The 12,633-nt window shown below is 37.8% G+C and overlaps 1 protein-coding gene across 1 annotated transcript in view; it reads right to left on the bottom strand.

Annotated features, from left to right (window-relative positions):
- Nucleotides 1-12,633, bottom strand: part of SLC2A13 (solute carrier family 2 member 13) — a 153,088-nt gene that overhangs the window by 70,938 nt on the left and 69,517 nt on the right. Inside the window, exon 4 of the mRNA XM_065640239.1 lies at nt 9,633-9,741. Coding sequence (XP_065496311.1) covers nt 9,633-9,741 — 109 coding nt within the window. The remainder of the gene's footprint in view (nt 1-9,632; nt 9,742-12,633) is intronic.

The raw sequence follows: 12,633 nt of genomic DNA, 5'->3' as shown, positions 1-12,633 counted from the left end.
TTGGTTTGCATTTTTTTTTTTTACTAACTGGATTAAAGCTGTGATTTTCTGTTTCAAAAGGAACAAGAACATGAAATGCGCAGAGAACTGGCCTTAGCAGTGAGAAGCTTCAGCCTGAGAGGAAACCTTGAAGTTTGCTGTATGGCATTGCCCAAATAACCCAAGCCACAGATTTCTGGTTTTGTGGTTTACAGTGAATTACAAATCTATACTTACAAACTGACTCGCATTAATTTCTGGCTATCACACCATGTCAGCACAACAGGAGAAGAAAGATCCACTTTTTTTAATGTTATTTTTTAATTGGAAACTTAACATAGTGTGGTTTTACTGATAGCAACACCGATACAAAGGTGACATGTTTTTAATACAGACTTACTGTTTTTCTTGTATCCTAAACACGCTCTCTCAGTTATTTCAACTGATAAATTACAGACTTTGGAGCTAAACCATTAAACCCTTAAACTGCTCAGGGTTTTGTAGGCCATCTCCAACAAGCACACACAAGAATATTTAAGAAAAACATTTCACTCTTTAAACAAAACTGTTAAAGCACAGAAGTTATCTTTAAAACATAGCAAATAGATACATAAACTTGAGCAATATTGTGGCAGCCTTACAAATCTTCACATTTACTGAGCTGCCTCCTTGTGCCTCAAGCACAAGATGCATCCATCTACATCACTGAGTCTTGCAGTTTGCTGGCTAAGTACAAAATCAAAACAAAGGATAAGGTTTAGAACTATTTAATACATCTGGCAGTATGATGTGCTATTTTCTCTCCCCACCCCTCTCGGTGACTCTAAATCCCAATACTCACTACCACCCCCAACCTCCTACCACGGTCAGGATTTGTGCAGGTCACATTAATTCTCAGGCTAGACATGAGGAAGACATTTTTTACAATGAGGGCAGTAAAACACTGCAACAGGTTTGCCCAGAGAGGTGGTAGATGCCTCATCTCTGGAAACATTCAAGGCCAGGCTGGACAGGGCTCTGAGCAACCTGATCTAGTTGAAGATGTTCCTGCTCATTGCAGGGGAGTTGGACCAGGTGACCTTTGCAGGTTCCTTCCAACCCAAACTATTCTACGATTCTAATTCACGATGGAAGCAGTCAGCAGCCTGCTTCCTCCCTGTGGAACAGAGTTAATTTTTTTTCTCAGACCTGCTGTAGTTTTCCTTAGCCAGCTAATGTTTTGTTTGCTTGTTTGGTTTAAGTTCCTGGATGCTGCTCTTGGCATCCTGACATCAACACATTTCTGTTTCAGCCACTTCCTAGCAGATTGACTAATGCCCACTCCCCTTCCCAGGCAGCACTCGCTTCCCACGTCTGTATTTTCTAATGACTGAGAAGAAGAAACAACATCGGAGCAGGGTCTGGAGAAACCATGGTCAAATTCCTCCTTCACCAGCCCCAAGCAGGCGGTGAAGGCAAAGAAAAAGAGGAAATGGAAAGGTTTGACTCTGCCAACGCGGCCATTTCCCAGCTGTTGTATAACAAACGCTACCCATGGCTCCTGCAGACAGCATTTGATGAAAGGGTGTTTAAGTTTTCTCTAACCTGCCCCACCAGCACCTGAACCACCAGCTTGAAAACCGCTCCGGCCCAGCCTGAGGCCTGTGCTTCACACAACACTTTCATCTCCAAATCGGAGTTTGTCCTTGCTCAGAGTTCCAAACCCACTGCTTCTCTCGTTAGGCTGTGTGATAATTTTCCAAATTAAAGTGGAAAGATGTCCACAAAGAAACTAACTGTTCAGACCCATCAATGTACTGGGGGGAAGTAGAAAGGAAAAAAAAGATTTAAAAAAAAAAAAAAAAAAAAAATCTCTGTTCCAGGGCTTGGAAAACTTACAGCAGAGGCTGTTTTCTATGCAAGAAACTAGTGTCCAATAAGGGCAAGTTGGTATCAGCTCTTCAGAGCTTTTTTAATTTGTTTTTTAATTTCTATTACACTATTTTAAAAGAAACAATCTCAGCTGCGATAATAGTACGCTGCCTATGGAAAAATGGTTGCTGAATGTGCAAAACTTCCAAAATACCAGAGCTAGGGTTTCGTTTTCCTTCAAGTACTACGAAACTGAAGCAGGTGACTTCCATAAAGTCTCATTTAGAATGTTTTACATTGAGTAATATGAAATGATTTATTAGCTACAATGTGTTCCTCTCAAGCTGTTAGAAGTTAATCACATTATTTCTGTAGAGCATATATAACAGAGGCATTTGGTATAACAGGAGAGTCACCTTTCCTAGTGTGCTTGACTAAACTAGACTTCCATTTAGTTGTTTTTCCAAAAATATTTACAGTCTATCTAAAAAGCATCTATATACTATATATGTCCAAAGATACATCTCTTTTCTCCATTAAAGTTTTTCACGTTATGAGTTTGCATGCAGTACTATATAAATCTTTATGCAATATGAGGGAAGGATAATACGGTAAAACTAAGGATCACTTCTCCAAAAAGAGTTATTGGAAGGATTTATTAAAAACTAATGAAATATTTAATGAATTATTATCTGAAAAGCAAGTGCACCTGCAATATAGGGTTTCTTTTTGTTTTATTGAACATCTTCTAAAGCCAAGAGGAAAATGGAAAAATTAAGAGAAAGATATAAACTGTACAGTTTACTCATAAAAGCATACTGAAGGATGAAAACCTAAGCAGGCAGCAGCCTTTATCTTCTGGAGTCAGAGAAAATTAGACTTGTTAATTGCCAAGACATCTTAAAATTATCTTGACAACATTACAAAGTTCATATCAGAAAAAAACATTAACGTAATTGTTCCTCCTTCAGTCAGACTTAAAGCACAGTTGGGTCTGAGAATATTCAAGAACAACTGAAGTGACAAGTTACTGGCCATGCAAAAACAAAGAAATAACGGCAGCCTGCTTGGTAATTGCTTTGGCCCAATTTAAACCTACATGGAGACTACAATAGAAGATATATTGCTCTTTGGTAACTGCTGCGCAACTTGGATGACATTGTAGCATTGTGTAAATTTTGGATTTCATTTTGTTTGGTTTTGGGTTTGGTTTTTTTTTTTTTTAGTGAAGTATGCTTTGTGGATTTTGTTGACTTTGTTTTAAAATGCACAGCCAGAGAACACAATAGAAACGAATACAACCTTAAAAACCAATGTTTGTATACAAACCATAAGAAAAATGTGAACCGCAATTACTTTTTGCCAGTTGAACTTTTGTTTACAGATCTCAACAACTATTTTCCCATATCTAAGCTAACAGTCAATGATCTAGCAAAGTCTCATTTCTATGACTAACTTACTCATTATAAATCTGGTATAATATTTTAAAATACATTCATCCATTAATTATAAATCTCTCTATGGCTGCTGATGCTGAAGGAGTAGAGAAGGTTCAGATTACTTGTGCTGTAATTCACAAAACAAGGTATTTATTCAATGATCTTCAAAAAAATAAAAGGTTTTTCAGCAGTCACTGTCCTATGCTACCTATTCAGTATTTGATTTCAAAAAAAGATTAAAAAACAGAATTCAAAGGCAAGTTTCTCAGTCTTAGCTTTCACCATCCCTCTGGGGTTAAATCACACGTCCGTGTCGCGGCCGCCGCCACCAGGAGCAGAAGTTCCAAATGCTGGTACCAGCCCTGCTGGGTCCCAGGGGGACAGAGGGGCGCGTGCTGCCCCACACTCGCTTCAGCAACAGAAGGTTTTTACAGCTCCTTGTGGGTTCCAGCTCTGCAACTACTGCACAATAGACCCAGCAATTAAACCTCTTGGGAAATGTGCTTTGCTTCCATTGAACTCCTCTCTAGCCTCTATTCAACTTAAGAAGTATCCTGGCTTCTTTCCAGTACCACTCCTGTTCTCTTTCATTCTCTCATTTACATTCAATGCGATATTAGTTCACTTTTCATGTTGTTTTAATAGTCTTATCTTCAAACCTTCAATTCCTGCTTGTTACATAACCTCCTCTTGTCCTCTTTTGTCTTTTCCTTCTCTCCTTTATCCAGCTTTTTCTTCTCTCCCATTACTCTGAGCTTTTTTCCTTCTCCATATAGTATTTTCTTCCACTCCCTATTTCTTGCCAGCTGGAAAAAGACGCTTCTTTTTATCATCTCATTCTTTTTGTTCTTTTGTTTGCTTGCACACATTAAAAAGCAAGACTGCTAGAGCTCAAAAGCATCTGTGGACCAAATCCGGACACCAATACATTTTACATGTGGATTCACTTAACTTTTAGGAGATGCGAGGATATCTTAACAATAAAAAGACATTTTATTAACTAGGAATAACAGATCACATACACCAGGAAAAATACAAGCTTAACAAAAATGCTGAAGGCCATAAGCTCTCCCTGTTGACACATTATACCACTCTTCTGTCGCAGAAAGCTCTTCTAACACAATGTGAAAAGATAATGACAAATTACGAAATTAGCATCGCATCCAGCTTAGTGTTTCAACTGCAGAACCAAATATTATGTCTGGCTTTCATCGAGTCTGCCTAAAGTTTCCTGAGAATAAGAACAATCAAGATGATACAGCTGTCTCTTCAATCTTATCTCAGATTTACAGTCCTGAGGGCGCAGGCAGCCTGAGTGAATGGCCGCCAGCTCAGAACTAGCGAGCCCCCAGAAGAGCAGCAGAAACTCCAGCACAAGCCACAAGACCTGCGTGCAGCTTTGACAAGACAATACTGAACTCCCTCCAATCACGGCTAAATTACTGCTTAGTATTCAAGATAACTTCGGATTTTTTCCAAAAGCTTCCTTCCTCATGTTTGTTTTTTTTTTTTTTTTTTTACTGCAATGAAGCTGCACAGTACTGAGAGTGTTTTCAGAAGTCCTAGTCCTGCAGGAACATGAGCATATAGCTAAAATATTGATATACGCTGTTGATGTTTTTCACCAAACAATCTGAAATAGTCGAATCCTCGAAGCTCTCTCTTCCTCCCACACCCCAGAAAATGTGTCAGTTTTTTTTAACTTCCTTTTTTTAAAAAAAAAAAAACCTGATGGAAAAATTAGCTTAAAGTTTTACCTTAAAATAGTCCTCCTCCCCTAAGTTTTAACTATGAGCCACTGTGGGCTTGAAAATATCTACATATCACTGTTTTAACAAAATTCTGGGATATGTTACTATTAAAAAGCTGAATTGTAGTAACTGCTATCCTGGAATATAACTTCCTCCACAGGGCCTTTTTCAGTCTCCTATCAGCCAGAGTTGAGACTTCAGGCTTTAAACAGTGAGCTTCACTTTTCAAGATGAGAAAATATGAGGATGATAAGAAACCGAAAAGTTAAACCATTTCAGACCTGCTCAGACCAATGTGAGAGATATCCGTCTAAAATTGTATTACTTTATCTTTTACAGGTCAGTTAAACCAGCAAAAGCCATGACAAAAGGAAACATTTTTTCTACTTCAGGCACTCTATCAAAAAGCACTGGTACCCTTGTTCTTAGGCAAAAAGGGAATCAAAGCTATAGGTCAGTGAGCTTTATTCTTTTACTGACTAAATTTAGCATGCTAGAATTTGTTCCTGTGAGAATCACAATCTCCTTTGCCTATTTTTACATTTTGTTTCTCTATCAGATCCACCTCCTCAATGCAGAGGTTGTTCCACATGCTGTTCTCACCAGCTCAGTAACATCCTGTTCATGACGAGAGTTTCTGGTTCCTTGGGGCTGAATGTTCCCCACATACGTGGCTGATTCAAACACAATATGAAACTATTCCTGTGCATAATCTAGATCAGTTTATTGCACAACAGCGTGAACTCTTACAAAAGTTCTTCTAGGTTTCCTCTCCCCATCCTCAAGAGAAATCCAACTACACATGGACTTTGTTGCTCTCATTGGCTTCACTACTGATATACAATTTTTAACCAGAAAATGTATAACAGATTTCTGAACGCTTACATATTGAAGGTCTAGAGTGTTGTTGTCTTCATGTGTTTCTTGTAGGTATTCTTCTGCTTTTTATGATCTCTTCTACTGCTGGGTGCACTCAGTGATTATATTTAGACCCCTGAAACACTCCTATAACCTCCTACCTCTAACACCCATACTTTTTGATTCAAACTCCTGTTTTCTTAAATAGAAGATTTACTTATATAACTTGGGGAAGTATTAAATCATTCTACAACTGTTTTCTTCCCTATATTTTCATTTCACTTTCCTGCCTTGTGGTTTGATTATGTTGGGAGGCTTTATGTTGGGAGGCCTCACTTTCTTACAGCTAAATACAAGATTCAACAAATTATTTTACAGCAGAAATAGTGGAAATCCTCAAGCCAGAAGATTAGAACAAGTCAGGAGTCATCATGGATGCTGCCATGTTAAGTTAACTGGTCACAGCGTAGAATGAGTCCCATGGAAATACATAAGGAAAAAGAGGGCAACCAAAGCCTAAATTCTCTGCCAGGGAAAGATGGGCAACAGCAAGTCACGGCCATCAGCCTCTTCTCCTATGGCCTAGAAAAGGGCATACACCAAGGGAAGAAGATTCACAGCTGCACCAAACTTACAGTGAACCATCAAAACATTTTTTGTGACTGTTTTTGGTAGATGAGTTTACAAAACCACTGAAGGCAAGTCCAGGCAATCCTACAACCTGAAACATAACCAATGTCTGTTTTCTTGATGCAACAAAACAGCAATCACAGAAAAACACAACCAAACATGATGGAGAGGAAAATAGTACTTAGAGAGTTAATACAACATGACAGTTCCTTAAGGTACAATTTAATTACTGCATTTAAAGCAATCACCAATTTTTATGTAAGCAAACCATCAACAGACAGCTGCTTACTTATATTTGTAAAATGTCCTTACATAGAATGTCTTGAATACTCGATAACTAAAAATTTAGTTACACTGGTTTATTATAAAAAAAATGGATATTGCAATTAGTTTACAAGCCAGTCCCTTAACAAGAGTGCCTTCATGTGTTTATTATAGGCATTTTCTTATTTTAAAACTAAGATTCAACTATGGTTTATGGTTATAATTCTGTCCTCCTACACATCCACAAGCAAATTAGGTCAAACTATTTGTAAAACCTCCTACACAGAAAGGAGTTTGAGATTTTAAAACACATGAAGTTTAAAATAAACAAAGTCAACCTACCAACATCATAAACCTTGTGAACTGTCAAGTTTTTGTTCTAGCCTAATAAGGCATCCCAAAGTAGTAAGAACCAAGATGTGACTGTCCATGGCTAGAGGTTGCATCCACATGGTGTTTAATAACATTTTAATAATGTTTATTAAATAATGTTTATTATATAAGTTTCCCTAATTAACTTCTAAACTTATTTCTGCATTTGTCATCTGTAAGATCCATTGGCAATGACTTCTACTATGTAATTATGTGTCGCATGAAAAAATATTTATTTTAAGCCTACTGCTGGGTAAGAGCTAGAAGTCATCAAAACTGTGTTATAAAATATGATAAATAATCATGCTCTCTTCATCTTCTCCATACATTAGTAGCTTTATACGCCTCTTACATTTCTGAACTCATTTCTCTTCCAAGTTGCAGAGTCCTAAACATCTTGTTTAAATACAAGTATCTCTCTCCCCATATATAAGTTGGTTTATCCTTACTAAAAGAAAAGACATCTGCAATGTTCGTACTACTGCAGATTGGTCATGGAAGTCATCATGTTTGTACAGAACTATAATGCAACTTCAAGACCTCTTGAGTAGGAACAATTTAACATGCTGTGCATGTTAGTTAGCCAGTTCTCTCCGGCAAGAATTATTGTATAATATTGTATAGTGAATACACCTGCCATTTTATTAATTTGTTATCTTGTACTATCTTCCCACAACTGTTCATGTTCACAGATTTGGGGGTCTTAATGTCATGAATGGTGTTCAACTGTAAGCTGTTATTTTGCTGTTTAGCCCCTCTCATGGACTTATTAGAACAGCAAAATCTCCACAAGGATCCAAGTGGGAGTCTATTCTTGGCTTGCGATAACTGATCTTTTATTCTTATCTTCATTTTTCCCATCTTATAAAGTTATTAACCTGAGAGGGCTTCTCTCTTACTTTTGTGACCCTCTGGTTTCTTCAAGAAACTTTGGCAGCAGCTGTCATGGACTAGGATGGTTAGTTCATATGGGACATATAGTTCTAATGTGACCACGAACTCACATCCAATCTGCAAGCTATAATTTGTCTACAACAATCATGTTGGCTCTTCTTTATTATTTTATATTCTTCAGGTCCATGTTCATTTTTCATATTTATAAACATATCTTCTCATTTGATTCTATCACAGTTTTAATTAATTTTGATGAGGACAGAAACAAAACTTTCTGGGCTGTAGCTTCACGCAGATTATGCAGCATTTCCAAATTCAGTGATCATGTATTCAAATTACTCCAGACCTGTTGAGTGAACCCGGATTAGTCCAAGCAATTTGTTATTACTCATTTTAATCAGCTTGTTCTAAAAGTTGTTCCCCTAACACTTCAATTTGAAACAGACCATCTGAGACATCTTAAATAAGCTACAGTGCAAGAACATTCATGTACAGTCCATAATTAACACAGATGCAAAAAGAGTCTTTGTAAGATTTACTGCTAAAGATTTTTGTTCTGCTAGTGTTCTCACACCATCTTGATCCTTACTGGACCTGAAGACTACAAGGTCTCTTGCTTCTGATGTGCCTGAAGAATTTCTCCAAGCTCCTTCTGTGCCTATCTTTTGGTTTTCACACATAACTTACCAGTTATGCCTTCTCCTGTTTCCCACATTTGGTTGCAATTTCTACTTCATAAAGTCTCTCTTTACCTCTTACAGATCTCTCTTCTTTGCAGTTTAACAACAACGAGTTTGGATTTTTTCCCCTCCTTGTGACAGATGGCAGATATTTACTCTAACATTTAATATGGTAGCTCTTAATACCACAAAAGGCTTTATCCTTTTGGCCATTCCTTTCAACTATTTCCTAATAAGCTTGCTCTCTTAGATGTAGTTCTCTCCATAAAATGTGACTGCAACGTATTTTACACTTCCTCTTCAAACAATATTGAAATCATATTCATTATATTTACTTTGTAGGGTAGCTCACAGTAATTTAATCTTCAACTAAGTCTCGTGCATGGCACATTTACCAAGAGCTATTCCTCTTGTGAGCTGAGAGCTCATCACAACACCCAATATATTGTTCTTCACTTTTGCGTTTACTAAAAAGTCTTCATACGTGTAACAGAACCATGTAATAATGAGAAATGCTTCTTCCCTCAGCATCTTACCTCCTTTAGCACTTCACAGTAATTTTCCATCTCATCTACATGGTCAGTAATCTAACCCTCGCAGTATTTAGATCTATTTGCACACAAAATCAAACTAAGTGTACTTTCTTATCTAGACATAGGTAGGTTTGATCGTAAACCCTAACATATAATAACATCTCCCAGAGTATAGTTTACATTCTCATCTCTATATACTAGTTTTGTACCAGTTTTCTGAGATGCCAAATATGTCAGTATCTGAATTTCAAACCAGCATTCCAGCTTTCACACTCAATTTTTCACATTTCAGATTTTGTCCAGAAGCCCATCTATAATTGCTGTTAGTCTAATTGTCTTTTTCTTATATTTTATAAAGAGAAGCAAGCAGTAAATACATACATGACGGTGTTAATCCCTGACAGTTGTTGAAACATCTGCAGACCACAACCCACAATTAAGGCTCTTCGAGTTGGAGGGTATGTTAGCATTCTGCAGATCACAGGTCCAGCTTAAAAAAAAAAGAAAAAAAAAGAAAAAACAAACAACAAAAGAATACGTAATAGTTCTTTAATCGTTCTTAAGTGATCGTTATCAAGACAATGTTCCCAGGCATAACAGGATTTGCACGTTACTTCCAAACAAACTTGGATTATTTCAATTATTTTTTAACAATTTAATCATTTCAGTTCTGCTTTTCCACACTGTACCACAAAGATGATTTTAAGGAAGTCTAGGCAAAAAAATGAAACTGTTTTTGCAGGCAGTGTATACTCCTGGTGACAAACATACAGCTCTCCTCTATCATACTAACAGGCTGTACATCTGCAGCAGCTGAATGTACTCAAAGTTATCACAAAAATATCATTGTTTTCTTTCTAAAAGTTCCCACTATTATTGAGAGCTTATTTCAGAAATGCCATTATTCACTGCCCAGATCTGGATCTTGCAGATAAAGTGTTCTCACTTGGCCCCCAAAGAGCCAGTTTCCACAAACCAGTTGCAAGTGTGGATAATTTGAAGGTACGAGATAAATCTTCTGCACAGCTGTAAGGCCAACAGAGGAAGCATAATTTAATTTTTTTTTTTCCACATCTTTGGCAGCAATGGTATGAGGCTGCATTCAAAAAGCAGAAAACAGTTTCTCAATGAAGAAAAAAAAACCCAACATTCTGGCAAACAGAGAAAGTTTTCTTCTCTGGTAATTTTAAATTTTCAAAGTATCCTATTTTAGGAAAAAAAAAGGTAATACAGGAATCTATATGATATCAGACAAAAATTTAAGATACTTGACTCCCTTATTTACTTGAACTTGTTTCTGTCCAGCGTGGTGTTTAGGGCAGAACATAGTCTGGTGAAAAATTCTATGTTTTATACATCTTATAATATCTGGTACACCCACCCAGAATACCTAATACAGATCACAATAGTCAAAATAGTCGCCATAAAAAGAAAAAGTGAGGAGGATCTACATTTTTACATTTTCAAAGTCTTTCTTGAAATACAGAAAATATTAAATGTATTGATTCAGTATAAAAAACCTATATAGATCTGTTAGAGAAGAACAATTTACATATGCACAGAGCTTCAACTTCAGAAAGGTGAAAATCTGTGAATAGTTTTAATAGGGGAACTCAAGAAGGGGGTTTAAATAACATTTTCTTCATTGAATCATAATCAGACCTGCCAAGAAAAACCTATTTTCATTTAAAAATTGTGGTATTTCTAATTCACATCTCAGTTGTATCACCACTTAACTTTGCTTCTTTACTATTAACAGCAGAATGGAGCCTGAGAAATTTTCCAGGTGGTTCCCAAGTACCATTAACATTCAGACAGTCCCACCTGCCCTGCCACAGAGCCACAGCACTACCAGAATCATCAAGTCCAATCATCACCTAACTCTAGCACTAAACCATGTCCCTAAGAACCTTGTCTATGCACCTTTTAAACACCTCCAGGGATGGTGACTCCACCACCCTGGGCAGCCTGTTCCAATGTCTGACAGCCCTTTCTGTAAAGATATTTTTCCTAATATTCAATCTAAACCTCCCCGGTGCAACTTGAGGCCATTTCCTCTTGTCTTATCACTTGCTACTTGGGAGAAGAGACCAACCTCCTCCATGCTACAGCCTCCTTTCAGGTAGTTGTAGACAGCGATAAGTTCTTCCCTCAGCCTCCTGTTCTCCAGGCTAAAGACCCCAGTTCCCTCAGCCGCTCCTCATCAGACTTGTGCTCCAGGCCCCTCATCAGCTTTGTCGCCCTTCTCTGAACTCTCTCTAGTACCAAAATGTCCTTCTTATGATGAGGAGCTCAAAACTGAACACAGTGAATAGAGCCAATCTATATATCTGATTAGATATTCTCAAGCAAGACACATGATATCACTGGATAGACAAGTATACCAAAGGGTCCAGTGGTCAAAGCGGCATCATCTCGGCAGACAAAACGCCAAAACCAGCCCTGGCTGTCAGCTAGGAGCAACCTGGAGCTCAGACATATCCTTGGGTTTCTCTTCAACTCCAAGCTTCACAAAGAAAATTTACTAACAAATGCAACCATGAACCTCAGCCCACAAAAACAGCCTTTGGGTTTTCATACTCGGCACCACACCTGAGCACGGAGCCTTTGGGCTTAAAAACCTTTATCTGGCAACTGCAGCATCTGTCACGAACCCAGGCTGCTGAATGCAGATGAGATGCCCTCCGTTCCTCACAAACTTCCTATAAAGTCCTTAACAGAGTTCAAGATCCATCTTTATCTCCACAGGACCTTACAATCAGCCTAAAGCTTGCAGTCCACCATCAATGACTACACTTATTTAATAAGCTGGAACTCTGCCCCTAGCAGCAGGGGCTGCCAGGAAAGAAAGCAGAAACGTCCTAAGGAACTGATGCAAAGTTTTGAACAATTCCTGATCCACTCAGCTATTTGATGGAAGTTATATAAAACTCTATTCAAATACAGCATTGTACAAAACAGTTGGAAAGAAGGCATTAAACTGAATAGCTAGAAATTAAAGCAGCTGCTCCCAGACAATGGCTTGTGACTCAGAGGGAGTCGTGAACTCTCAACAAAACTTCATCGCACAAATCAGTTTGTACGCCTGAAGGGGGGCCCTGCAGAAGCTTTAACGCCACGTAGTAAAGTCCAGACCTTTGCTTTAGAACTTCAGACTTTTAGAGCATCCACTCAGCTAAATTCAGTACTTGTAATTTTTCAGACTTCTGATTAATTGGATCAGAAAAATGATGCTAAAAATCATCATACTGGTTCAAGTCAGAGATTTTAAAGGTTCACTCCAAATCTGTACCATGGCAACTGCACATATCAATAGGCATACACGAAATTAAAGGATTTTCTTTCATAAAATTCACAGCCTTCAGGTTTACAAACCAAAAAA

Source organism: Caloenas nicobarica, chromosome 1 (assembly GCF_036013445.1).
Source record: "Caloenas nicobarica isolate bCalNic1 chromosome 1, bCalNic1.hap1, whole genome shotgun sequence".
NCBI lineage: Eukaryota > Metazoa > Chordata > Aves > Columbiformes > Columbidae > Caloenas > Caloenas nicobarica.
This window is presented reverse-complemented; position numbering and strand designations above follow the sequence as displayed.